At 43.9% G+C, this 26,997-nt stretch overlaps 1 protein-coding gene across 1 annotated transcript in view; it reads left to right on the top strand.

Annotated features, from left to right (window-relative positions):
- Nucleotides 1-26,997, top strand: part of ECPAS (Ecm29 proteasome adaptor and scaffold) — a 2,158,898-nt gene that overhangs the window by 1,920,308 nt on the left and 211,593 nt on the right. The window contains exon 45 of the mRNA XM_044061033.1: nt 11,815-11,962. Coding sequence (XP_043916968.1) covers nt 11,815-11,962 — 148 coding nt within the window. The remainder of the gene's footprint in view (nt 1-11,814; nt 11,963-26,997) is intronic.

The raw sequence follows: 26,997 nt of genomic DNA, 5'->3' as shown, positions 1-26,997 counted from the left end.
GTTCATGTTCCAGTTCATGAGACTCCCAGCAAATTCTTCAGTTTCACCATAGCAGATCAGAAATATCACTTAAGATCCATGCTTTTCAGTCTGTCTTCCACACTATTTTCATCAAACGCTGTCTTTGTGTCATAGCTGCTACTGTGCACAGCTGTGGGATCTCTGTTATCTTTCCTAGACTATTGCTTTATGTCAACTCAGTTTCTAGAGCAGTTAGCATGTTACTGGAGCAAGACCTTTCAGATGTTCTTCTATCCCTGTTGTTGTCTTTTGGCTTTTCCCAGTTAGGGGTCGCCACAGCGGAACTCCGGTCCACTAATGATTGGCAGTAGATTTTCATGAATGCCGAGGTGCCAGCTCGACGTTCAACCTTCAACGAAGGCACGCCCATTTACACACTTTCGAACGGCCACCCAACCGCGGGGCGGCCATGCAGACTCCACACAGAAGGCACTCCCCACACTCCAGCCGAGAATCGGAAGGGAGAACCTCTTGCTGTGAGGCAACAACGCTACCGCTGCACCACCACGGAAGTTCTTTTATCCCTATGTTGCAGTATTCTGCATATGGGTTTACCATTCAGTCTTGTGTACATACGGCCAGTATCCAAAAGCTTTCAGTCCCTCTGTGGTGTGTGAGACATCTGACGTAGGTGAGATTTCATGGGCCATAAAGGTGACGTCGGCATGCACCAGCCCTCAGAATATTTCAGCCGCCAGTTGTATGCAAGGTGTTTCTGCTACCACTGACGTTAGATTCATTTATCAGATAAGTACCCCGTTGGGGACCTTTTCACTCTTTCTAAAATTTTGTATTGTGTGTTCATGTCATCCACAAAGGGTAGGTGTCAGTGCAGCTGACAAATTGCTCATAGGGACGCCCACGATAAGTGCCTTCTATTTGGGACGGTCACACTACCATAAGTCCTGCCCAATTTGCTAGGCTTTCATGCCTAAAACATTGCATAATCGCTTGCATGCGCTTAATATTTATCTTGAAAACCAACATCTGAAGCAGCTTACATTATGGATGAAGGGCTCCTCAGACATCTCTGCAGAACCACTAAAAAAGAAGGGCCAGAACCTTACTGTCTTCGTTTACTGCTGAGCCTCTTCCGGCCGATCCCCACCCTGTGGGCAACATAGGCCTGGTTCCTGGATCTGGACCAGGATCTGCCACTCCGGAGGTCGTGGGTACCTCTCAAGATACCGATCTATCCTTAGGCAGGAGCACATCCACAGAGGCTATTCCGGTGCCAGTCTCCGATGCTGGGGAAGGGGACCTGCATTTTCTGAGGAACCATCTGAGCCGTCCGAGCTCTTGCAATCTCCGGTTTCTAGACAGACATCCACAGGCCCTCTTAAAAGAAGAGAAAAGAGGAAACACATTTCTTCCTCTACAGAAAGCATGCCCGATTGGCTAGCTTTCAGTCAAAGCCTTTTCAGTGCCTTTGTGGCACTGAAGCCTACCACTGCTGTTACTGGTTCCACCTCTCCTCCCGTCCTGAACCCTAGGCTTCAGCCTACTGATACAGTGGCTAGGGAAGATGAAGTTTTTTCTGATACCTCTGAGGAATCTCTTTCTTACAACTGTCCTCCCCCTTGGGATACGGATCCCCAGAGGAAGAGTCAGTGGACCCTGACTCCCCAGCTGAAGACTTGACCTTTAGTGAGACAATAAGCAGGATAAAGGATCACTTTAAATGGGAATCCTCAGAAATGACTGAGGTACAAAAGAGGTACTACGACCTCATTCAGATGGAAATCCCCAGCCCATCTGCTGTTCCTCCTATTCTGCCTGCATTTTTAGATGCCTTTTCTTCTGCAGCTCTGAACCCTGACTCCCAACCACCTACCCCACGCAGAGCAGACAGGCTTTATAAGGTGACTTAACACTGCTAAGCATCTGCTTAAGTGCCCACCAGCTGATCCTGCCACTATATCAGTCTCTATGGACAAAGCCTTCAAAGTCCTACCTGCTACCACCATTCTCCCAGCTGACAAAGACAGCAAGACAATGGAAAGGTTGGCAAAAAGATGTATACTTCTGCTACCTTGGCCTTCAGAGCTACAAACTACCTGACCCACATGGCCAAGTATACCTTGTCCCTCTTAGAATGTGCCACCAAACTCCTGGTGGATGTTCCAGACTCCCCTGCAAAGGCATCACTGTCCTCTCTTCTGGCTCTCTCCTCCCAGGTCACCAGACACTCTATCAAGTGTAGCTACGATGCTGCTTAATCATCTACCAGGTCAGCAGCATCAGCATTTGCCATACACAAGATACTCTTGGCTTTGCATACAACCTCTGTCAGATGATTTCAGGGCAAAGCTCAATGATGCTCCTTTGGATAATGCTGCACTCTTTGGTTCTAAGGTGGCAGACCTTTTCAAATCCCTGCAACAAAAGGGAAAAGAAATGCAGAACCTGAAACATTTACTTGTTTCACCTATCCGTAAGTTTCACAGAAACTATCCAGCCAAAACCCAGTTTATTAGAAAGCACTCTCACCCTGCTCCTCCTTCAAGGCCTTGTAAGCCCACAAGGAAACAACCCTCTCCAGCTAGAACATCCCCTCCATCTAGCCAGAGGACCCCCTTTCAGGACAGGGCAGGTAGCATCTGACTACCTGCCACCCCTGCCTCCACCTCCCCCTCCTTCTGTACCACTGTCTGCTCACCTCTCTCATTGTCTCCCTGTTTGGACCTATGTCACCTCAGACAAGTGGGTCTTGTCCATACTTCAGAACAGTTACTTTATGTCCTGGATCTCCTCTCCCATAGGGCAAGGCATACCTCGACCACCTGTTCAGCAACTGCACCTCTTGCGACTGTTAGTCCAGAACCTGTTAGATCAGGATACCATAGAGACAGTCCCCTCTACTGCAAAAGAAAGAGGATCCTACTCAAGGCTCTTCCTGTTCCCCAGGAAGGACGGACCCTGGAGACCCATTCTAGACCTCTCCTATATCATTCTTTTTCTAAAGGTCCCTACCTTCAAAATGCTAACTCTACCAGCTTTTTTCCATCTCATTATCCCACAAGGATTCCTGGCAACTTTAGATATAAAGGATGCTTACCTCTACATCCCAATCAAGCCTTCCCACAGAAAATACTTGAGATTCTTGGTGGGTACCTCACACTTGCAATTCTCTTCCTTGCCCTTTGGACTCCCCACTTGCACTTAGAGTCTTCACCAAATGCCTGGCACCTGTGGTGGCTTACTGCAGGACAAAGGGAAAACAGATATTCCCCTACCTGGACGACATGCTTGTCCAGGCTGCCAGGCAAGAAACCCTCCAAGGGCACATCCATTTCATGGTGACTCTCCTTCAATCATTGAGATTTCAGATAAAACTACCAAAATCCCATCTTCAACCAACACAAGGCATTGTATTCCTTGGTTGCAGAATCCGCTCAGATATCATGGAGACATACCTACCCCAACCAAAAGTGGGTTCCTTGACGGAACACCTTCTCCTGGTCCTTCACTCCACAGAACTGACTGCAAGGCAGTACCTCAAACTTATGGGCTACATGGCAGCCACCATACCCATGCTTCCTTTAGCAAGATTGCACATGAGAAAGCTACAGTGGTACCTTTGGTCAATCTGGAAACAACAGAACCAGCCTCTGGAGCACATTGTACCCCTTCTTCCCTGCCTGAAAAAGGAAATACTATGTTGGCTGGCTCAGATAAACCACAGCCTGGGCCGCCTTCTCCAACCGCCTCAACCCACTCAGGTCATGCACACAGATGCCTCAAACCTGGGGTGGAGAGCCACCCTTGGCCACTGTCAGGTGCAGTGCCTGTGGCCAAAGCACCTCAAATCAGAACACATCAATGCCAGAGAGGTATGAGGGCAATCCTTCTAGCCCTCCAAGCATTTCTCCCTTTCTTACAAAAGGGCCACTTTTGATATACACAGACAACACCACTCAACAAGCCTTTTTGGTTTGGGAATTGGCCACGTCACAAGGAATCACCCTGCAGGCGACCTACTTTCTCTCTCTCCGCAACACACAGGCAGATTATTTGAGCAGAACCAGCACAAACCACTATGAAGGGATGCTTCACAGAGATGTCTTCCTGGACCTGGTCCACAAGTGGGGGGTATACCTCAAATAAGACCTGTTTGCCTACACCATCAACAGGCAACTTACTGGCTTTTGCACCAGGACTCCAGAACCACAGGCACTGGCAACAAATGCCTTCTCAATTTCCTGGAAGGGGAATATCTATATGCATTCCCCCATCCCACTCATTCAAAAAGTCCTGCTAAAAATTCAGCAGGACAACCCAAAATGTTGCTGGTGACTCCCTACTGGCCCAGACACCACTGGTTCCCCTTACTCCTTCACTTGTCCAAGGACAATCACCACAAGTTACCCCCCCAGAGTGGACCTTCTCACACAGAGTTAAGGGGTCACTAATCGATCCACAGTGGCAGCTTCTGCACCTAACCCTGTGCCTGATAGGATTCTGGTCCCATTCAGACACCTTTACAGTGAGGACTTGCTCAGTGTCCTGCAGGAGGCCAGGAAACCAAATACAAGGAAATCATATCTCTCAAAGTGGAAACTATTCACTATGTGGTGTCATAAAAGACAGCTGGACCCGCTTCTCAACGAACCCCCCCCCCCCCCTAGTGCTGTCCTATTTGTGTGAGCTACTACAGACTGGATTGGCTTATTCTTCCATCAAAGCCCATCTGTCTTCTATTCCTGCATGCCTGCCTCTGCATCCCCCATTCATCCAGGCATCCTTCCAAACTCTTTCTCATGGGAGTCCTTCACCTTTGGCCCCCCAGGAAACCTTCACCTTGGGACCCTAACTACGTTTGAACCAGCTGATAAAGTTTCATTAAAGCATATAACCTGGAAAAACTGTTCTGTTAGTGGCCCTAACATCAGCCAGAAGAGTATCTGAACTCCAAGCCCTTATGGCTATTCCTTCATTCCTCGTTTTTCACAAGGACAGGGTCACTCTCAGGTCTAACCCGTTCTTCATGCCCAAGGTAGTTAATGGCCTGTCCCTCAATCAGGCCATACACCTACCTGTCTTTTTCCCAAACCCACAAGGAGGCAGTGAGAGAATGCTGTGTTCCCTGGATGTACACAAGCAAATCAGATTCTACCTGCACAACACCAAGCCTATCAGACAGGCTGAGCGACTTTTTTGTATTCTTTCACTCTAGAGCCGTGGGAAGGCAGTGACCAAGCAGATTATTTCTGCTAGGATCTCCTAGGCTATCACCCTCTGTTACCAATTCCATGGTAAGTCTCTGCAGGGTAAAATTAAGGCTCATTCCACAAGAGCAATGGCCTCTTCAAGGGCCTGGATACCTCTAGTAACCTGGAAGCTGCTACTTGGTCTTCAGTCCACACCTTCACCAAACACTACAAACTTGACCACATCTCCAGATCCAGGGCAGGGTTCGCCAAGGATATCCTTCATGGATTCCTAAAATCTGCCTCTAGACCACCACCCCAATCTCAATGAACTTTGGCACTCACCCATATGCAGAATACTGCAACATGGGAATAGAAGGACATAGAAAAGTTATGTAAAATCTTATCATAACCATAGCTGTCCTTCTCTTCCATGTTGCAGTATTCCTTCCCTCCCTCCTTCCTTTCTTCCCCTTCTGTCAGCTAATGACTTCCCTTCCTGGATGGCAGTGATGTGCCATTGCCCTTATAGGACTGGCACGAGTGGGCTTCTGTTCTGAGGGCAGGTGCGTGCCGATGTCACCGTTATTCCCCACAAAATCTCACCTACGTCAGACGTCTCACGCACCACAGAGGGACTGAAAGCTTTTGGATACTGGACGTACGTACACGAGACTGAAGGGTAAACCCATATGCAGAATACTGCAACATGGAAGAGAAGGACATCTATGGTTATGTAAGATTTTCCACAACTTTTCTTTATTTGACTAGCGATTCTGAAGAAGTTTAGTTTTTCCTACATTGCACTTCATGGAACTGAATCTCGATATGACAGTGAGTCAGTGTTCCTGTGTGTAGACAGGATTATGACATTTGCAAACACCCTGTAGTCTCTAGCTCATTCAGCTGTACTGCCCCAGCCAGTGCAATTTGTCAGACTCAGTGTGAGAGTTTCTCAGTGGACTCGTAACATCCTGCTGGATCAGTATTTGCACAATCTTGAAGACCAGTTCCCTCTGATCTCCTGAAATGATCAGAGAATGGGATTTGGTGCTTAGACATGTCCAGCCTTTTTGAGGATCTGCATTTTCTCCCCTATATGCACTGGAGGCATTCATGATAGAAACCTCCAGATTAGGGTGGTGAGTGCACTGCTGCTCTTGGTTGACCAGGTTCATTTGGTTCATTAAGAATAGCATATTCACATAACTGTGTTGGAAATGAAAGTGATCCAGCTCAGGCCTCCTCTTTTTTTCTGAGGTATTCTTCATCTCTATCAACCTGTTTTTTTTTCTGTCTCTTGATCTCTCTCTCTGTCTGTAGTTTTTGAAGTTTGTCTTTGAAGAGCTAATATTAACAAACCCCATGTAACCCATTGGCTCCCACCATTAACAAACACAACCCAGTGATCCTAATCACAGCCTACCATTAATGCCCATAAACCTCAGAAACATCCACAACAAAATTCCAGATCTCTATGCATGCACTGTAGCACACAACCCAGACATTATAATCATCACTGAAACTTGACTACAGCCAAACAGTAAAGATGAAGAAATCCTTCCTCCAGGACACAATACAATAAGAAGTCATACAGTACACAAAAAAAGCTGGAGGGGTTGCAATACTTTTTTAAAAACACACTAAACATAGCCAGATACCCACTGAGTCACCCCAACTATCCCAGCACAGAAATATCAAATACCCTTCTACACCTGGACAAGCACATAAGTATTTGTATTGCTGCCTTACAACATTCCCATTCTTGAAAACATCCTTCAGTGGTTTTCCACTAATGTAAATAAACTATTATACTTGAGAATGTGAAATGTAGACCATTTACTTGTAAACACCGACACCCCTACCCTCTGTATTAACCTATCCAGTTTCACTCACGTAATCACTTCACCCACTAGAACTGCCAAACACAGCAACAGACACTCCTTACTAGACTGGATCCTTGTCACCTCACCCTCAAACATAAACTCCTTTGGCTGTCTCCCAGACAACATCAGTGACCATCTCCCCACATTTATCACAAGACAAACTAGTCATGCCTCCAGGTATACAGTAGTAAAGCAAGTATATACACTCTCATCTTTTAACAAATACACCTTTATAAACTACCTCTCCCACTACAACTGGAATACTCTTAAAAAAAAAAAAAAAAAAGATCTATATTATAAGACCAAAAGTGCATATGTGCGACTGCATAAAAGTCGGCACATAATGCATGAAACCTGACAATAGTGAACGGCCACGTAATTGAAGTTTTCCTTAGGGAAAACACTTACGTGGCCATTTGCTAAAAAAAAATAATTTAACACCCCCCTAACTAAATATACCAACTCCAAAATCGCATTATAGGGAAGGAAAGAGCAACTCCGTGAAGTTGGCCAACTATCTCCTTGCGAAATGACATATTCATCGAATCGCTTAAATGTGATTCGATGAATGTGTCGCTGTTTCTGTATTGGCTAAGGAGCCTTTTCATGCTTCTAATATAGACCCAAAAAAAACTACCACTCGAAGATGCTGTTAACCACTTCAGTAACACATTCCTTAACATAAAAAATGAGTTCGCTCCCATAAGAACAAAAAAAAAAAAAAAAACAAAGGCGGCAGTCCTGTCTCATGGCTCAATAAAGAAACTAAACAGGAATAAAGATAGAAAACACAAATGTGGCACATTTTCAAACAACTTGGAAATCTATGCAAACAGGTCAAACTAAATAAAATTGCCTCACTTCAAGGCAAACATCATCACAATCTCAAGCAATTCTTTACAACCATAAAAGTCCTACTATACCCCAGTCAAACCACCACCCCATCCCCTACCATAAACAATGACACAGGTCCCCGTATTCAACACATGCTTCATTGTCTGTCCTCTGTATTAGAATTTAATCCAATCTCCATTCTCTGTATCCCCACCAGTGATATGCACAGTACCCCCCTCTTTTCTTTCCATGAAATGCCTATCACAGCTATCAAAAATTACCTTAAAAAACTGAAAAATCACTGCACCAGCTGCAGACAAACTCCAACCTGAATACCTTAAGTCAGCGGACAATGTCTTGGCATAGCCCATCTCAATGCTTACAAATAGATGTATCACAGAAAACTATGTACCCACTATCTGGAAACAAAATCACATATTGTACTACTTCACAAAGGTGCATCAGCCACAGACCTCTCCAACTACCACCTCATTGCAATTCTCTCTCCTCTTGTCCGAAATCCTTAGAAAGCTGCATACACTACCAACTCCTAACTCATATCATAAAAAACTACTCTCCCCTACACAACATGGCTTTCAACCACACAACAGCACAGCAACAGTTTTGCTTAGATTCTCTGAAACAATGAAAACCTAATGTTATCCCTGTTCCTGGATCCATCAAAAGCATTTGACACAGTATCCCACCAACTACTAATCAGTGAACAGTCTTCCCTATCGCTATCTCATTCAGCTCTTACTTGGTTCTGTAGCTCTCTGTCCAACAAACAATAGGCTGTAAAATGCAATGAGAACATATCCCCCTTCCTCTCTTTTTCTGTACCACAAGGATCCATTCTTGGCCAAGTACTTATCAATATTTTCACAAACAACCTACACAAAGCCAGCAAACCTCTTACCTTAGTTTAATATACCGACGATGCCACCATCATCTGCTCGGCATCAGCCCTTCCACTACTTCAGCAAATGTAACTCAAGACTCCTTCTCTTCCACACAATCGAGGCTAAAGGCTCATCAGCTAATCATAAATACAAAAAAAAAAAGTAACGATTTTAACAACCAGTACACTGTTTAATATTACCCGAACAAACACCATCACCATAGAAACTGTAACAAATACCAAACTACTAGGAGTCGTAATAGGCAATGACCTAAAATTTGACCTGCATATCACCCAGGCCATCAAGAAAACTCACAAAAACTGGGCTTCCTCTACCAAAACAAACCTTACCTCACAGATTCCTCTAGAAAATCCTTAGCATCATCCTACCTTCTCCTCTCCCCTTCTCTATGCATCACCCATATTAAATTCAAGCAGTAAGCATAAGTGCACGAGACAAAACCAACAAAATCAAAAAGTTCACCAGTGTGAGGAATAGATGCTGAACCACCAATGCCATATAGTGGTAAAGAACTATTTATTGGCAGCCAAAGTGGCCAAACACCACAAGACAATTTGAAGCAACAAAGTTTTTTGTTCCACTGAACAGAGAATTGGGACTTAATCAGAACACAGTCTTACTAACAATTCTCTAGCTAACAGGTTTAAATTGCTGTTAGATGTGTTTACTTAATTGTGGTTTGTTTATTGTGATCCATTCATTTGTGATTTGTATATTGTCATGTGACTTGAAGGAGTTTATAAATTAAATAGTTCAGTGTCTGTTCCTTGCATTGGTACACTTTTTGATTTTGTTGGTTTCATCACCCATTGTAACCAACATTCAAGCCGCCCTACTTAGTAAATTAGAGGCATGCTTAAACAAAACAGCCAAATTTGCAGCTACTGTATCCTACTGTATGCACCACTGCTTAACACTAAAGAAGCTTACTTGGCTGGAATTACCTAATGACCTGACATTCACATGACTTCAAACTCCCCCCAAATAATACACAGACCACACACGCAAGAAAACATTCTTGGGTACTACTCCCCACCAGGTTTCCTTCTCTGTTAGTCAGAGCCTACTAATAACTTCCAAATCTGGTAATACAGCTGGAGACTCACTGTACTCATCCTGTGTCACCAGACAGAGGAACTCCCTGCCTATCCCACTAAAACAGGACAGCTGTGCATGTAGCTTGAAGCACAACCTAAAACAGCACCTAAACTCCCCCTGGTACTGTTCTTGTTCACAGCCTTACTAACTTTCTCTTTGTCTTGTAAATAATGTACATAAATCCTATCTATATTTATAGCTATGTACAGCTTTTCGTCACTCTTATGTAAATGACATTTGTATATTCCTGTATATGTAAATGCAATCTGTTTATTATTATATAACACTCCTACAGAAATCAAATTATATTAACCTCTGTCTTGATTGTATTAAACCCAGTTTCTACCATTAAAAAGCTGGCATTATTTCTCTGTAAATTATTTTGTAATTTTTGTAACTTTAGTGGAGCTTTTCTCCCGGAGCTTCCACTGAAAATGAGCCTGAGTGCCCAGTCGGACCATCCCAGTAAACAAAAGGCAATAAATAAATAAATAACATCCTTCTGGACCTGTCTTCCTGTGACACGTGATTCCTCTCCTGTAATATCACATTTTTTGTTTGCTCTTCTGTAAGGAGAATTTGAGATGCATGCTGTCTGGACAGAAGAACCATTTATGTTTTTTATGAGGACTGAGTCATCTTACACTAACTTACAGTTTCTGTTCACCTCAAGTTAGTCTCTGCATTTGCCAGTATATTTCCTAGATAATACAAATCCAAGAGAGGATCATTTAAACCGACTGGATGTTCAAAGGGCCATCAAATATTACGTGGCCATGACACCTGCATTCTGTAGAACTAGGTAACTGTTTGTCAACATTTACAGAGATTGGCGGTGTGACTGGATCTCAAAGTAAGCCATGTTTGCTTGGTTGGAAAACTGTAGCAGACATTTTTTTTCCTTGACTAACAAGCTCCTTGCTGGTCCTTTTAGGCTTTACTCTATTAACGGTGCTGCTGCTGTCTCAGCTGCTTGTTTCAGGTGTGTTTCTGTGTAGGACATCTCTGCTGCAACATCCTAAGCTAAGTTACATACATTATGAAACATTACAATCTGTGCAGTGTCTCAAGGAGCATGTGGAGTTTGGGAGGCTATTAATCAGTGGAGTTGCTCATTTAAAAGATCCGCGGATTGGACCTGGCACACAGAACAGTACTGCTCAGTACTTCATTATGTCTTGGATTTCTGACTGAAATGCCACACTAAGTGTGTGCTACACACCTTATAATAGCTTCAGATCTTCTAGGGGAATTAATTCGGCAATCTAGACTACCACACTCAGTACCCTGCTTAGTCCTTCTGTTGTTTCTTTTAGCAGGATGTTATCCTCCAATTTCTGACTGGCTCTTGATCTGGAGTAATGATTACACGCATGACAAACTTACATTATACATACTGTCTTTTTCAAGCAGAAATGGAGGTGCAGATCCAGAGACAGCAGCTAAAATGTAATTTTTATTGTTAGGCTTTTGTCTTGGCTTAAACCAGATTAGTATATCAGATAAAAATTTCTGAACGTTTCTTTCTAGTGTACTCATAATTCTTTCTTAGAAATTAAGTAAAATTAATCGCAACACTGTGCAATCTGGCACTGTTCAGTATGATCCAAAGAAAGAAATAGACTATTTTTGTTATAAACATCTGCTTTCAGTTTCCAGAGATCAAGTATGTAGTATTTAGAGGTATCAGTACTGTAATACCAGATTGCTAGACCATGTTTTGATTAAAATGTGGGGGTTATATTACTTTAAAAGTGATGAGTATCAGCTCACTTAGTTATTAAACCTGTACTGTAATTTCATTATCAGATTATTATTGCAGAATGTATGATGACAGTTTCCTGCCTCTGTCAGAGTTTTCTAATGTTTTTCCACTATCATTATTTTCTGTCTCACCGTCAGTATTCTCCAGAAAAAGCTGAAGCTCATTCCCCAAGAGATGATGATGATGAAGATGAGGAGGAAAAAGAGAAAGAAGTAACCATGAATTGTTTGCTGTGTGCCTTTGAAACATTGGGCAAATGTTGGCCTAAGAATACTGAGACACAGCGTAAGTTTATGGTACTTAAGTGATGTCTGCTAAAAATTGCTTGTTGCCAGATGTGATTATTATAGCTCTCAACGAATCAGGAACAAATTCAGAAAAAATCATTAGTACTATTAACCTGGGGCATTGATGGAATAAGAGAATGTGAATTAATGTATGATCTGAAGTAGTTGACTTCATTTGTGGGTTAAGGATCTGTATCAGCTCCGACATGGCCGCATATCCAGCATCTGATTCGAGCTCCAAGCTCCTTGCACAGTTGTTGGAATTTAAAAAAAAAAACTTTTCCCTCCTTCTGTCTATCCCTTTCCTCTTTGGTATGAATGTGTGTGTTCTGGGCCTGTTTAGGGACATGGCTGAAACCCCTAAACCAGGTTTCCAAAAGTGAACAGAGTGTGGCCAGAAACTCTCTTCGGCCGATGATCACACTCTATGCATGGTGTGTTTGGGGGCGGCCCACCTACAAACCTTCTGTCCTATCTGTGCCAGCTTTAATGCCAAGGCACTGAATGACAGGAGAGATGAACTTATTCTTAAGGGCCTGTTTCCCTCTTCGGGGACTGTAGCTCCTATGCCTCTCACTTCAGGTGCAGCAGGTTCTACCTCTTCCCATGTCTCTGGGACTCGTACTGCTGCCAAGAGGTCCAGAGAAGAAGAGAAGTCCAAGAAAGATAGGCCGAGGAAGCGGTCCCCTGACCGCTTGGCTCCGATTGGTCCACCATCAAAGGTTACACCAGAAACCATTCTCCCAGGGTCTCCCCGTAGCCGGAGGAATCCCAGATCCGGTCACCCATATGGGCTTCCCCCCATCGGCACTCCAGACCGGTATCAGTAGCTTCTTCCTCCGTCTCCATGAGAAGGCTCAGTGAAGCAGAGATGAATAAGATGATGCGGAGGTTTATCCACACCCAAATTCAAATGGGGGTTTTGCCAGCCCTCTCTCCCTCTGGAGGGAGGAACTCACAGCCTTACTTTACCCCACTCATGCCTTCTCCAATCTGACCCTCGGTTTTGGAGCCCTTGTATCTGAGGACCCTCAGAGTCGAGAGGTCGGCGCCAATGGTACCTTGTACCTTAACAGTGGCCATTGCTTTGAGCATGTTGGATCTAACCAGGTCAGATCTGAGCTCTCTGAGCTGTAGCCTTGGGGTCGGGTCCGAGGGGGTGCTGCCGGCTCCAACTGTATCAGAGAGCAGTATCCCCCTCGGTATCTCTGCTCCTGGAGTCTCGGCTCTGACTCCCCTGTTGGGTCAGCAGGGAACGGCTCCAGCTGGCATTTCTCAGGATGTCCGTTCTCCTTCAGTCTTTGATGTGGTGGAGAGGGTTCTCTCTGTGTCGTCGAGACCCTTGACCATCTTGTCCTCAGACTCTGCCCTGACTCCCCCTGTTTTGGGTACAGTCCCGACCAGCTTACCATCTCATGGACAGCCTGTGCTCATTTTGTCTCAGGAAGCCCCCACAGGGGAGCAGCAGGACTTTCGTGAGTCCTCCCCAAAGATTCCCAGTGATGAGATCCCTTGTAAATGAACGTGTAAGAGGAGGCCCTTGGACTCCCCACCAGAGTCCCTCACCGAAGACATTGATGTGGAGGAAGGGAAAGGTTCCCCTGATCACCCCCTGAAGATGTCTCCTTTGGAGACATCATGGAACTCTTTCGCCAGAGAGGGGGGTGGTCTGCCCAAAAATTGACCTCGGACAAGTCACTGTTCCTAGAAGCATTCGGAACAGGCCCATCTACTTCCTAGATGTCCCATCCAGCAGATCTCTTAGTGGACCTAATAACATCTTAGACATGGAAGGAACCAGATACAGTGGAGCCTATCCCTAAGCTCCCTGATAAAATACTTAGCCCCCCTTCAGACAGGACATGTTGGAGCTAAGGGTCCCCAGTTGATGCTATGGTGGTGGCAGCTACCACCAAGAAAGAGCTTGCTCAGAAGAGCTCTTTGGTGCATCCTCCTGACCGAGAGTTAAGGGCATTGGATCGATTCGGGAAGTGGGTCTACGCTTCAGCCACCTTCTCAGTAAGAGCGCTGAATTACATGGTTCATGTGATTCGTCTGCAGCGAGAACTAGTGAAGGAGATTGCTGGGTCGACCCCGGAGTCCATGTCAGCGGGAGACAAGAAGATGTTTTCCACTCGTATAGCCACTCTGTTGCTAACACCTCCATGCGTCTCTTCTCCCATGCTACTGACAGAGCCGCAAGGGCAGCTGGCACAGGCGTTGCCATTAAGCGACATGCCTGGCTCCGGCTATGTCAATTCTTGGAACCCTTCAAGGCATTGTTCACCAATGCCCTGTACAATGGTTCCTTCCTGTTTGGGAAGTCAGTACGCGAGACTTTAGTGCAGAGTGAGAAGGACGGGAAGACACTGTCTGCCATTGGTCTCCGCTTCTCTCCCCCTCAAAGATCCTTTTCTAGGAATCAGCGAGGGGCTAAGAAGATGTGGTTCTGGAGGTCTCTGGCATTTTCCCGAGGTACTTGGGACTCGCCATCCACCAGAGGCAGAGGGGGTTTTGGTAGATGCTGCCCCAGAGGCAGAGGGGGGGGGTCTGAGAAATTAGGGGTCTCGAGAACCATTCTCAGACAGACCGCACAGCAGCCCTGAAGGGCTGCCTGACTGCTCTTCTCTGGAGGCAGTCGGGGGTCGGTTTTCGCTTCACCCAGTGGAATGGAAGTCCGTAATAACAGATCGCTGGGTGTTGCAGATCATATCCAGAGGATATTCAGTCCCGTTCCTTGATCTGCCCAATCCACCCAAACACCTCCCGGACGTCCCACCCGCCCAAAGGTGAAACGAGTCATCCAACCTGTCCCCCTTGACCAATCTAGATCAGGCATTTACTCCAGTTTCTTTTTAGTGTCAAAGAAAACGGGGGACCTAAGGCCCATTTTGGATCTATCCACCTTGAACCTGTCAGTGGCCAAGGCGAAATTCCAGATGGTCATACTTCAATCCATCCTGCCCTACCTGGAGGCAAATGACTGGATGTGCTCAATCGACCTCCAGGACGCGTACTAGCATATCAAGATGGGCAGGTGCTCTCGGATGTTTCTCCACTTCTGGCTAGGAGCCAGTCATTTTCAGTTCAGAGCCCTTTCCTTTGGTCTCACCACAGCCCCCAGGGTGTTTACCAAGGTAATGGCAGCAGTAGTGGCTCACCTGAGGCTTCAGGAGTTTCAGTTCTTCCCTTACCTGGATGATTGGCTCTTTGCTGCCCCTTCCAAGCATCAACTTTGCCAAGCCAGGGATTATTTCCTCTCCCTAGCATGGGGTTTGGCCATCACCATCAACCTCAACAAATCATCGCTGACCCTGTCCAGGTCTTAGATTTCATTGGGGCTCAGTTGGACACTTTCCAGATGAGTTTTCCTCACCCCAGACAGGATACACAGCCTGAAGCTACACGTTCTGTAAGTCATTCTAGCCCAATCTCCTGACAGCAGAGACAGTTCTGAGGGCGTTGGGGTCTATGGTGGCCACGATCAACCTGCTACCCTTAGCTCACCTAAACATGCTGATTCTTCAATGGACCCTAGCCGTTAAATGGTCTCTGTTAGATCTGCCATTGTCTCCCAGGATACGAATCTCCCAGGTATGCAGGGACTCTCTTCGGTGGTGGATTCATTCCCCGGATCTAGTTAAGGGATGTCCCTTTCCTCCGTCCTTTCCCAATACTACGGTGACCACGGACGCCTCCCAGCTAAGGGTGGGGGGGGGGCACTGCTCGGGAAGGACTGTTCAACGCACGTGGTTCCCTTCTGAGACCAATTTGCATATCAGTGTCCTGGAGATGAAGGCGCTACTTTTGGCATTGCAGGCCCTTCATGCCCATCTTCCTCTAGGGACAATTGCTATCCAGACAGACAATATGTCGGTGGGCTGGTACATCAACAAACAGGGGGGGACCAGATCTTACCCCCTTTGTTGCGAAGCCATGAGAATGTGGGAATGGGCAATCTCCACCGGCCTCTTTCTGGTGGCAGCACACATTCCAGAATGGTCCAACATTTTGGCGGACAGGCTCAGCAGGTCTATCCTGATGCCTTATGAGTGGTCTCTGAATCCTTCAGTGGTGGAGCAGATCTTTCTAAATTGGGGTTGTCTGTGCTGCAATCTGTTTGCATCTCCTTCCAACGCAAAATGCAGCGAGTTCTTCGCTGTGAACCCCCCCCTCAGGGGGAAGCCCCCAGAGATGCTCTGATTCATGCTTGGCCTCCCGGACTTCTTTATGCCTATCCCTTTCTGCCATTGATATCAAAGTTTTTTCAGAAAGCTCACAGGCTAGGGAGCTTTGTGATCCTCATTGCCCCATTCTGGCCTCGCCAAGTCTGGTTTCCCTCATTATGATCACATCTAGTAGTCCCACCATGGACGTTGGATCCGGTTCAGGATTTAATTTCTCATCCATCCGGGATCCTCACTCAGACCCGGACAATCTGAAGCTCACAGCTTGGCTGCTCCAGTTCCCATGATTGTTAGGACTCCTGGTTTATCTTCTCCCATTAAAACCATTTTGGTGACGGCTCACAAGTCGTACACTAGAAGGGTAATACCATAGCAAGTGGAAGCATTTTTTCCGTATGGGCCTCGCAGCGTGCATTGCACCCCTTTACTGCTCCAGTGTCTGCGGTATTGGAATTTTTCAGCCAGGAGCCAGTTCCTCCACTGTCAAAGTCCAGGTGGCCACAATTTCCAGTTTTCGTGTGGGGGAAAGCATGACATCGTTGGCCTCTTCTGCAAGACCTTCCTTTAGGGTACATTTCTTCTGAGACCCCTGGTGAAGGATCCTACACCTCTGTGGGACCTTAGTTTAGTGCTTCAGGCTTTAGTCTCATCCCCCCTTTTGAACCTGCAGCTTCGGTAGATTTGCAGTATCTATCTTGGAAGACTGCCTTTGTAGTTGCTATTACTTCTGCCAGGAGAGTGTCAGAACTTCAAGCACTATCGATCAAAGTTCCTTAAATGATTTTTCATAAGGATAGAGTGTATTTGCATACTAACCCATCTTTTCTTCCCAAGGTAGCTTCAGAAGCCAATATTAGTCAGACTATCAATCTTCCTGTCTTCTTTCCAAATTTTCAAAATAAGGGAGAATGCAAGTTACATTTATTTGATGTGCATAGACAATTGCGATTTTATTTGCACAGGACAAAAGCTTTTCATAAATCTGGCCAACTGTTCGTTTCTGACTCAAAACTCTTTTTAGGGATACCAGTTTCCAATGTTTCGATTGCCTGTTCAGTTTCCCAGTGCATTTTTCAGGTGTACTCTGTCAGGGGAGCTTCCCCTCCAGGTCAGGTAAAAGCACATACTATCAGGTCTGTGGCTACTTCAGCAGCTTTTTGGTCCAGGGTGTCATGGGATGATATCTGTTTTGCAGCTACTTGGTCCTCATCACATACATTCATTTCTCATTATTAATTGGACATAATATCCAGGAGCAGGGCATCTTTTAGCTCTGCCGTGCTCTGGAATATCCTTCCATGAGGGCCTCCCAGGTGTATAGTAACTGGGGACTCTGTCCCACACATTGAAGATCAAATTAAGTCAACTACTTCAGATAAAGAAGTTATGTACTCACCATAACGTTCCATCTGAGTAGTTGTACTTCATTTGTCTTGAACCATCCCCTCCTCCTTCCCCTGACCTTGTCACTATTGTCCTGGCCATACTTATGGAAGATGAACATCCAAGGGGCATCCTCTTGTCATCCTTTGGCTCAGGAATTTTGGGGTTGTCAGTAGTGGTAAGGTCTTGTTGGGTTGGGTGTATGTTATCTGTTGAGCAGTAAACTCAATCTGAAACGAGGGAGGAGACGAGGGGCATTATGGGCAAGGGGAGGAGCATAGAGCTTGGATCAGATACTGGATATGCAGCCGTTTCGGATCTGATATGGATCCATAACCCACAAGCTGAAGACAAATGAAGTACAACTACTCAGATGGACCATTATGGTGAGTACATAACTTCTTTTTTTCTAAAATAAAAAATATATAACTGTAGTTATTGTCATTATTTATTAAGTGTAATTCACCACCTTTTCTCCAAAAGTCACCAATTTTAGGAGGACTCAAGAGGGACAGAGCTAAAATTGGAGTCAAAATCAATGATGGTTGAGAGGTATGTTGAATATGCACATACGTAAGCACATAGACACACAAACCTCAATGAAGATGATGTGTGTGTGTGTATGTGTATGTGTGTGTGCATATATATATATATATATATATATATATATATATATATATATGTGTGTGTGTGTATATATATATATATATATATATATATATATATATATATATATATATATAGATAAGTATATATAGATAAATATATATGTACATGGGTCTACTTCTAATAATTCAAAGACCACTTATCCGAAACTGAATTTACCAAGATGACAACACTGAGCTGTTAATTTACCGAGCAATCACACTACCGAATATTTTAACAGGGAACGTGTGCACTTGGCCAACATGGGGAAATTTGCCTTTTTCACCACTGTAGTGCGATCCCAGAGTTGGTATATTTAGTTGGTGGGTGTGAAGGGCATAGCCCCCTCATCTTTGTGGGTTTGACATACTGCAGTATGTACCTTTGTTCAGTGTTGGTCAAGTGCATACTTTCCCTGTTAAAAAATTTGGTAGTGTGATAGTTTGGTAAATTAACAGTTTGGCGTTGTTGTATTGGTAAATTTTTAGGGTAAGTGGTGTTTTGATTATTAGAAGTAGATCCATATATGTGTGTGTGTGCGTGTGTGTGTGTGTGTGTGTGTATATATATATATATATATCTGTGTGTGTGTGTATATATATATATATATATATATCTGTGTATGTGTATATATATATATATATATGTATGTGTGTGTGTGTGTGTATATATATATATATATATATATATATATATATATATATATATATATATATATATATATAAAATCTACAGACCTATGCCATGAGAATTAGTTGGACAAAGTACATGTCGGACACAGCTCTATGCTTGGGAGATAAAATGGCTGAAAACTTTTCACCTGGTCATTTATTGCTTCTAGGTATGTGTATTAGTTGATATTTAGCAAGTTAGGGTTCTGTGGTCATGGTAAAGGCCTTTGAGATGTGTGCAGCTGTTAAGAAGGAATTTTGAAAGTTAGTCTCAAGGATTTATTATTTTTGTATTGTTGTCTATTCTATTATATTTACAGCTGTACATTGATTGTTTGCCAAAGCCATGCTACAGTCGTGGCTGTTCTTACTGTCTGTTTCTAGATTTAATTTGATAATTTTAAGTTAATCATGTATTTAGTGGTTTTGTATTTGACAGTTAGAAGAGAACAGCACTTGCTTCTTTGACTTACTTCTGGACCAGGTAGATCGAAGTTGTATGAAGCATGACAATTTTCCTGTTTGTCTTGCTAGCAGCCTGCTGAATATGATTAGTGCAGTTAATTTTTTAATCTTATTGGATACACAAGCATTTTTGAAGAGGTTGTCATTAACTGATTATCCAATAGAGGTCACTAGATTAAGAAGGTGAGTTTCATCTTCTTATTTACCAACAAATATAACGGTCTTGGTTTTATCCTTATTTACTAGCAAACCCTTCTCTACAGGCCAGTGTTCAGATTCAGGAGAGTTTCTCACCAGATGTTTTGCCTGTCAGCTACAGGGGTTTAAGGTGTTGCAAATAAAATCCCAGTCCAGGTTAGGCAGTCCCTCATTGACTGTCTTCAAGAGGAATCTTGATGAGTGGATGGGAGATTGTAGGTTTACCCCGGGTATCACTTCTGTGTTACTGTTAGACAGAGGCACAGTATACTAACCTCGAAAAAGGGCATAGCAAAATTAATTTAAAATGGGTGGCGAAAGCCAAACATACTCTGGCTAGGCTTATAAATGCCCTAGGGCACACAGCCTAGTATGAACCTATGAACTATCTGTGTATCAGAGCACATGAAGATGCATGTATTGCAGCTGCTGCAAGCTGTTAATGCAGCTTGAGAAAAGTGGAAGCTGCAACACCATTTCTGTATAACACCAGCTGGACTGTTCAGCTGTGGTGAATTACTGATGTTCTTCGTGTTTCACTGTTGCAGTCATTACATTTGGGTAATCCTGCTGGCAGGTTGCCCTCAGCTGACCTGAAGTTTTGGGTCCTGCATCGGCTGCTGTCATCCATTCCCTGACGTCAGGTCGTCAGGGGTATAAAAGAAGCAGCCAACGCCATTTTCTTCAGTCTTTCTTGCCGCATGGTGCCCGAAGCAGAAGCAGTTCACAAGTGCCGGTCGGCCGACTCCTGAGATGTTCGTGTTTGAGTTTCAGATCCGAAGTCTTCAATAAAGCTAAGTACCCTGCTGAGGAAACTTTTTCTTGCTCCAGACCGATGTCAGAAAAAGTTAATCATTGTATTTCTTGTGGAAAGCAAATACCTCATAAGGATTTTCATTCTTACTGTATTCCTTGCCTAGGCCCTGATCACAACGTTACTGGTTCTCGGTTTTGTGCTAGATTTAACCAGCGCACTATTAAGCGTCGGTATGATATTGCTTTAAACTTTTTTGGACGCCTGTTTAATTACCCTGAAATGTCGTCGGATAGCCATCCGACTTCCGGAGTTTACAAAAAATGCAAAGAAAATGATAAAGAAAAACAACTGAGGCCCAAAACTGACGACAAAGCTTCTCCTAAGCCAGTCGCCAGTTCGCCGGTTCTCAGTGAGGAGCTTTCGCAGCCCCTGAGTCCCGCAACTTTAGTCACAAGCCGCTACCGACTCCCACGTGGAGTCAGCCATGCCACTGGATACTCAAGGTATTGGAGCCTCGGACGCTAATCCCTCAGATGGGTCCGGAGCCGCTGAGCAGGTACCGGCTTCTGAGGGTGTATTCAGACCTAAACATCTTTACATTAAAATGACTGCAGCTTCAAAGACAAAGACTAAAGCACCTTCTAAAGGAAGGAAACAAACTCAAGAGCCACGTGGACAGGCCTCTATGCCCAAAAAACAGATGCTCAAAATGGCCGAAGACTTGATTACCTTGATCAGGGGTTCCCATCCCCCTCCTGATAAGAGGCCTAGACAAGACACTGACTATGAATTTTCAGATCAGGTTTCTATTTCTTCTGATTCCTCTTCTGATCAAGAATATTCTCTTCCCTCCATGAGGATTCTGATGCTGAAGAATCTATACCTTCAGCATCTCCTCCTGAAGACTATTCCTTTGGGGAAACATTGCATACCATGAGGGAGCATTTCCGCTGGGAGAGCCAAGATTTTTCAGAATCTAAAAAGAGGCTTAGGGATTTTCTTTTACTACCTCAGCACAGGCCTCTAGCCATTCCACCTCTGTTAGACGTTGTAGATGATGTATTTTCGGAGTCTAGTCTGACCCCTGACTCCTTACCCCCAGCTCCTGTTAAGCCTGACAGATGTTACAGGGTTCCTGACTCACACAAATTTCTTTTTAGAAACCCTGCTGCTGACCCAGAAACTATTTCACAGGGTCAAAAGGGAGTTAAGGCTTCCACAGCAAAAAACCCAACCCCCTCTGACAGAGATTCTAAGTCACTGGATATAAATGGGGAAAAAAGGTTTACACATCTGCAACTTTGGCTATAAGGGCCTTAAACTGTCAGTTTCATATGCTTAAGTATCAGCAACATGTCATGGGATTGTTCAAACAAAAAATGTTGTTAAATTCTGAATGTGCAGAAAACAAGGAAATGCAGGATTTATTGTATGCAGCAGAATAAGTTGGAAAACATATTTTGCAATGTGGTTTTGATTCTTTGGAGGCCTCCTGCAGGGCCGCAATTACGGGTTTTGTAATTAGGAGGCATGTTTGGTTAAAGGAACAAAACCTGCCTGATAATGTTAAAGTAAAATTACTGGATGCACCTTTACAGCTTGATACTTTGGTGCTAAAGCAGAAGAGGTGTTAAAGAAAATGGAGGACAAAGCTAAATCTATGCAAATTGTCAAATATTTTTTACAAGTATAGCCACCTAGGTTTAGTAGACACTGGCCTACAAAAATTGGTCCTTTCCTGTGTCAGACAGACCTCAAAGGGGCAGATCCAGATGCCCTAGCGGCAGAACCCAGGCGCAAGGTTCTTATAGGCCCCAAGCAATGGAGGCCTACTACCTCCAAAGCTAGAGAAGATAGATCACAAACATACAGAAAACAGTCCCAATGACTTCCCCCTGCCAGCACCAAGCACTTATCTTCTGGCAGCACCCTTAGGGGGAAAATGAGCACTTTTTGCTCAAAATTGGCACATCATAACGCAGGACAAGTTGGTCCTAAACATAGTGTTACAAGGCTACAAGTTCCATTTCCATACTCTGCCAAAACATCAATGGGCAGAGGCACAAAAACAAGTCTCATCCCTCATGGACATGGGGGCCATTCAACAAGTAACCAGGGCAAGAGCAGGGACAAGGATTTTACTCAAGACTGTTCCTGGTACCCAGAAAGGACAAGGCCCTGGAGGCCGATACTGGACCTATCTACTCTGAACACTTTCCTGGATATTCCGAAATTCAAAATGTTGACTTTGCAGCAGCTTCTGCCCATGCTGGGCAAGAATGCTTGGCTTGTGACTTTAGACCTAAAAGAGGCATACCTGCATGTTCCAATCAGACAATCATGCAGTACATACCGAAGATTCAAGGCTGGTTCATTGCATTACCAATTCTCCGCACTGCCCTTTGGCTTATCTACTGCGCCCAGAGTCTTTACAAAGTGCCTGGCACCAGTAATTGCATTCTGCAGACAAAGAGGAATACAAATATATCCTTACTTGGACGACTGTCTCATTCAAGCAGAGAACAAGGACATTCTACTTCAACATCTGGCATTTGTAAAAAGACTTCTAACATGCCTAGGGTATACAGTCAACAAAAAGAAATCAAAACTAGTACCTCACAAGAGATAATATTCCTGGGTGCAAGCTTAAATACAACTGCCCAGATGGCTTATCTCACGCCAGACAAACAAAGGCAACTGACTACCTATTTCAAACTGTTGGCAACAAAGGCCCAGTTATCCGCAAAAAAAATTCTGCAGGCTTTGGGCTTCTTGGCCTCCTGCATCCTACTAATTCCATATGCAAGACTGCATATGAGGAAACTTCAATGGTACCTAAAAAGTGTTTGGACTCAACATTGGCACAGCCTAGAAACAGTCATTACTCTCATTCCCTGTCTGCAACAGGAGTTTCGGTGGTGGGCAAAGGCTTGTCACCAGAACAAGGGACAGCCATTCACACTACCTCCAGCCTGGCAGACACTAACGACAGATGCATCAGACTATGCCTAGGGAGCCCACATGGCAGGAAGATGCATTCAGAGCACATGGTCCTCAAACCAAATGCATCTACATATCAATCAAAAAGAGATGTTAGCTGTTCAAAATGCACTGACAGCCTTCAAGGACCTACTTCAACCGGGACAACTACTGATAAAGACAGACAACACCACGGTCATGTGGTATATAAACAAGCAGTGGGGCACACATTCTTACCCCCTTTGCAGACTAGCCATGACCTTGTGGGGCACAGTTTTGACTTACCAAGTACATCTGCAGGCACAATTCCTGCCAGGAAAGGAAAATACTCTGGCAGACGAACTAAGCAGAAACCTCATGGATCCCCATGAGTGGAAGCTGGATCCGCAAGTCTTCAGTATGATAACAAGGAAGTGGGGATGCCCAGACATAGATCTATTTGCCACCCCTCTCAGTTACCAACTAAAAAGATTCTGCATAAGGACTTATCGCAGACAAGCATGGAAAGTGGATGCCCTATCCTTCAGCTGGAAAAACTGATATATATTTCCTTTCCTCCACTGCCTCTCCTCCCCAAGGTGCTCCTAAAGGTCAGACAGGAGAAGCCGAAGATGATACTGATTGCCCCAGACTGGCCACGGCAGTACTGGTATCCAAAACTAAGGAACTTATCTCTATACCCAGCTTGGACCTTACCTGAAATACCTCGACTACTGTCCCAGCAAAACTATCAGATCGTGCACAGCCAACTCAGGACATTAAACTTGGCAGCATGACGGATAATGTAGCCATACAAAAAACACCACTCAGCAAAGCTGTGATGGATGTCATTCTGGAAGCCAGAAGGCATAGTACTAGAAAATGGAAGAGATTCTGTGCCTGGAACCAGGCACAAGGAACTGATACAGTGGTACCAAATATTCCTCAGATTTTGCAATACTTAACTGAGATGCTGGACAAAGGCCTATCTTTTTCATCAGTTAAAATTCATGCCTCTGCCATTTCGGCTCATTACAATGCAGAGCCACCACTTTTTCTCTCAACCTTTATTAAGGGAGTACCTCAGAGGAGCCAAAAATTTAAGGCCCCCAAGGAGACTACCAATACCTGCATGGGACCTCAACTATGTCTTGGAAAAGCTCACACTGCCTCCTTTTGAACCAGCTGCTACTGCTGATATGAAGTTTTTATCTTGGAAAACAGCTCTGCTCTTAGCAATTACTTATGCAAGACGAGTTTCAGAGCTACAGGCGCTCATGGCTGTGGAACCTTTCATCATTTTTCATCCAGACAGGGTCTCCCTGAGGACAAACCCAACATTTATGCCTAAAGTAGTGCCTAAAGAGTGTTCAGTGTGGCTCTTAACCATGCCATCCATATGCCAACCTTTTACCCAAATCCACAGAACAAAGGGGAGAGAATTCTGCATTTTTTGGACATATACAGGCAGCTTAGATTCTACTTGGACAGAACCAAAGCTTTCAGGAAGACAGAGCAATTACTAGTGGCATATGCTGCAGGATTGCAAGGAAAGCCTATCTCAAAGCAGACTATTTCTAAGTGGTTAGGCCACTGCATTCGTTTCTGCTACTTACACCATGGTAAACCAGTGCCTAAGGGCATTAGACCTCATTCTACCAGAGCTGCAGCCACCTCACTAGCCTTTCTCAGGGGAGTAACAACCAGAGACATTTTAGAGGCGGCTACTTGGAGTACAGTGCACAACTTCACAAAGCATTATCATCTGCCACTCTACTCTAAATCCAGGGCAGGCTTTGCCACTGCAGTCCTGCAGGGCCTCATAGCCGCTCCTACTGCTGTCTAGTTCCAGCCTCCCAACCATAGCTTTGGGACTCTACCCAACTGTAATGACTGCAACAGTGAAACACGAAGAACATAGTACAGTTGTGTACACTTACCATAAATGTAGATGTTCGAGTGTATTCACTGTTGCAGTCCAGCTTACCCACCCGCCTTCCCCCTTTTTTCTTTAGGATCTTATCTGTCCTTCTCTGATTTATGCTACCTATGTGGTGTATTTGCTTATAGATGAAGGTAAAATTTATATTGGTGTATTTATGAGTATATCTATATATATATATATATATATATATATATATATATATATATATATATATATCTATGAAAGTTTGGCCACCCTTTTTGGGGGCACCTGACATCTGGGGCAAGAAAAACTGAAGAAAATGGCGTTGGCTGCTTCTTATATACCCCTGACAACCTAACGTCAGGGGAATGGGTGACAGCAGCCGACGCAGGACCCAAGACTTTGGAATTCAGGCCGGCTGAGGGCAACCTGCCAGCAGGATTACCCAAATGTAATGACTGCAACAGTGAATACACTCGAACATCTACATTTATGGTACGTGTACACAACTGCACTTTATACCACTTTAGAGACTGGGCAACCTGTGGACAACAGATGTATTCCAGCAGGCTGTTAATATACAGGTAATTCTCACTAAAGACGAATCTGACACTTCACAGCAGCATATTATGCTGTCATGGAGCTCAGACTGTAAGGAAGCTAGTTGCCACTATAATTTTACGCTCACTAAGCACTTCTGCTGTTTAGTGAGTGTAAAATTAAAACAAAAAACAAAAAATAGAAAAGTGTGTGTATATATTTGTTTGTCTGTGTGTGAGTGGATGCATGCATGAAAGTGAATGAGATCGATTGAGCCATTACACTTGCTAAGCATCACTTTTAATGTTTAGCAGGTGTAAACTTAAAACAGATAAATTAAAAAAATTGAAAAGTGCGTATATAGGTATGAGTTGTTTCTGTCTTCATGTGTGAGTGTATGGGTGCTTGAATGCAGAAAAGTGGAATTCTGTGTGCATGTTTGTGTCATGTCTGTCTATGAGATGAAGAGTGAGCAGTGGATGCAAGTCATTTACAGTTAAGAGGTATGTATGCCTCTCAATCTCTTAGCTCAAGAAATACAGAAAAAATAAAATAATGGGGGGGGGGGCGCTGAAAAATAAGGACAAATTTTAAATATCGCTCTTTAAAATTAGAAAGTTGCTATAATAAAATGTATGTCAACATGCATTTTCTAAAGAATATGAAGTCTGTACCTCTCACCTGTCCCTGATTTTCAGGGAGACACCTGATTTTGACTCAAATTGTAGCTCTGACTCCCTTAAGCTTTCCTAAAACTGTTCAATTTTAGAGAAAAGGTGGTGAATTACAATTAATAAACAATGACAATAAATAGAGTTCTAGACTTTTTTTTACTTCAAAAAATATTTATTAATTTACATTCTCATATTCTGTCAGTGATTCAAGTTAATAGTACTAATATTTTAAAAGTGCCCCTTATTACTTCTAGATTTGACCCTGATTAGTTGAGAGCTATGGTAAAGGCTGAAACTGAAATGTAACGCATTATGTAATGACTTCAACCCCCAATGATCTGCCAGCAAACCACAAATTTTAGGAAGAACAGACAAAAAAAAAAAAAAAAAAAAAAAGGAGACAAATAATATGATCATTCAGTGACAATCTGGATAGTTGAAAAGTATGAAACTTCTAAAGGCTGGTATTATTAACTGAGTGCAATCACATGTTTTTAAAGGTACTTTGAATTTGAGTGTGTATGTAAACCTTAAATATTTACCAGACATTAATTTTGGATTTAAAATACTTCCTCCAACAACAGCTACATATACTACAGCAAGGTGGAGGGACTGTTTTACGTGAAAAAATATTAAAAATGTATACGTG

The sequence above is a fragment of the Protopterus annectens genome, chromosome 2.part0 (genome assembly GCF_019279795.1).
Source record: "Protopterus annectens isolate FY-2018-M chromosome 2.part0, PAN1.0, whole genome shotgun sequence".
In the NCBI taxonomy this organism is placed as follows: Eukaryota; Metazoa; Chordata; order Ceratodontiformes; family Protopteridae; genus Protopterus; species Protopterus annectens.
Note: the sequence above shows the minus strand (reverse complement) of the source record. Positions and strands in the feature narration are given on the sequence as shown.